We start from the raw sequence: 2,018 nt of genomic DNA, 5'->3' as shown, positions 1-2,018 counted from the left end.
GAGTCAAATTCTAAAGTAGTCTCTCCGTTCACAATTATAAATTGTTTTAGCTTTTCTGAAAAATCATATATCTATGACACGTTATAGTGTGTAGATTCACGTGTTCATCTTGTAATAGTTCTCATCTGTAATAGTGCAATTTTTGAGATTTTAAAGTAGAGAAAAGTGAAAATATGTTTGATACACTGGTCGATTTACCCATAGTCGATTTACTAAAACGCGAACACACATTACTCAGAGTCGATATTACTAAAACACAAACACACATTGTCCAACACTTCGTTCTTGGATGGGCAGTGGCAGCCTCACCACCCAGGATCACTTCTACCCACATACTAACTAGTTAACAAACTAGAAAAGTATCGGCTTTATCTCATCACGCGCTTGATCCAAGCAAGAAGCCCAGTGCTCCCAGGGCATCCTTCTTAACTTCACGCATCTCCACAAGATCACTGTGGATCTTCAGGCTAAAGTCCTTGTAAATAATATCCTCATATTTATGGCAAGTCATCTCCAGGGTTGATAACTCTTGTTCAGTAAAAATTTGAAAGAAAGGGTGTATTGAATTGCATGAATGACAAAATTCAATAAAATGTTAATCATTTACAAAACATTACCTCCATCTCATCGTCAGTTATTTCTACAGGGTCAAACATGATCGTCAGAGCCGTCGCCGTCTTCATCGCGGACCAGCCTTCCGGGTTAATGCCAGACACTTCCTTCAACTGGCCAGCAGCCCAGCGCAGTTGTTCAGAGTGGCTCTCCATGATCAATCCAGCATCACGCAAGAGGCATGCCGCATTAACAACCTGCTCATTAACCTGGGCTCAAAAAGAGTACATCGTTGTCACTATACGAAGAAGGAAAAAAGATTGTCCTACATATTGCACCAAGAGCATTGGCAGGGGTAATTAATATAAGGATTCTAAGTGTACGCTGCACAAAAATATATAGGATAATTGGTGTAGCACTAAATGACATGGAGCCATGCATAAAGCATAAAAGTATTTCATCTCAGACATAAAGGAAGTGAACTTGTTAACTAACCAACTCCGGTTTGACATCAAAGCCATAATGATACAGGAACATTTTTAGTCCTTGGCTCATTGGCAAGCGATCCTCCTTTGTGAGCGTCAGTTTTTCCTGGGGAACTAAACTATGCATGAGATGTTTTAGGCCCCACATCACCTCCATCACAGTTTCGTCGAAGAGGCAATGTACACCCGGCTGAAACAAGTGGCTGAAAATTAGATGTTCAAAGTTTTCCATAATCATATATAAGCAAACAAAGGGAGCTTTACACTGACCAAGCTTGTTTCGATGATTGTTTTATATTCAGGTTTTCCAACGGCCAATTTCTGGCAAGGGTGGTGACAGCGTGATATCATCTCAGTAAGCTCCCTACTGACACCAGTACCATTATCAATGGCACTGGACTTGTCCTTGAAAATTTGAAACTCTTTCAGCCATACGATCTGATAAAGAAATGAACAAGGGCGAGCATGGTAAAGCAAGAATGAAAAGTAATCAAAATATAAAGCTCACCATGTCTCCCAATCATGAGGAAGGCAATTCAGTATGTACATAGCAATCAATGTTACAAAAAGACACAAAGTGGTAAGCAGTCGGCACTGCCAAGCACAGCAAGTACTGGCATGTTAAATAAGAGGAAATTTAGCATAATAGGTCAGAGAAGATGACAAACATGTAACATCTTCTTCTCCATTTTGCTCCACATCCTGACATAGTCCAAGCCGTAAACTGCTCTAGGCAGGAAAACTGCTTCTAAGCGACGGGTTGCTGCTCTGCCCAGTTCTTGTTAGCCTGGTTCACAACCGCTTTTTAAAATACGCTGTGTAGCACCGTTTTTTGAAACACTTATAAGAAACACTAATAATAATCGTAAAAGATATTATCTTTGTTCTTGCAATGCAGTTCAGAATAAGTTACAGGTCAATCATCCATGGCTAGCAGCTAACGACAGAATTGTGAATAGCATACATATCAGCCTACACCCG

At 40.2% G+C, this 2,018-nt stretch overlaps 1 protein-coding gene across 1 annotated transcript; it reads right to left on the bottom strand.

Moving 5' to 3' along the window:
- Positions 1–281: 281 nt before the first annotated feature.
- On the bottom strand, positions 282–1,738 carry LOC119305518. The gene is made up of 4 exons (XM_037582018.1): positions 1,706–1,738; positions 1,308–1,475; positions 1,048–1,227; positions 282–821 (listed from the first exon to the last, which is right to left on the bottom strand). The coding sequence occupies exons 1-4, from the start codon at positions 1,736–1,738 to the stop codon at positions 600–602; spliced, it is 603 nt and encodes a 200-aa protein (XP_037437915.1). The 3' UTR covers positions 282–599.
- Positions 1,739–2,018: the final 280 nt, after the last annotated feature.

This window comes from Triticum dicoccoides, chromosome 5B (assembly GCF_002162155.2).
Source record: "Triticum dicoccoides isolate Atlit2015 ecotype Zavitan chromosome 5B, WEW_v2.0, whole genome shotgun sequence".
NCBI classification, from domain to species: Eukaryota; Viridiplantae; Streptophyta; class Magnoliopsida; order Poales; family Poaceae; genus Triticum; species Triticum dicoccoides.
Note: the sequence above shows the minus strand (reverse complement) of the source record. Positions and strands in the feature narration are given on the sequence as shown.

What these genes read in the sequence shown, in the direction of transcription:
- LOC119305518 (XM_037582018.1), bottom strand. Translation starts at nt 1,738, where the DNA reads ATGTGGAGCAAAATGGAGAAGAAGATGTTACAT. An exon ending in TGGAGAAGAAGATGTTACAT is followed by an intron (nt 1,476 to 1,705) that starts GTTTGTCATCTT and finishes TTTCTTTATCAG; the next exon opens with ATCGTATGGCTGAAAGAGTT. An exon ending in CAATCATCGAAACAAGCTTG is followed by an intron (nt 1,228 to 1,307) that starts GTCAGTGTAAAG and finishes CACTTGTTTCAG; the next exon opens with CCGGGTGTACATTGCCTCTT.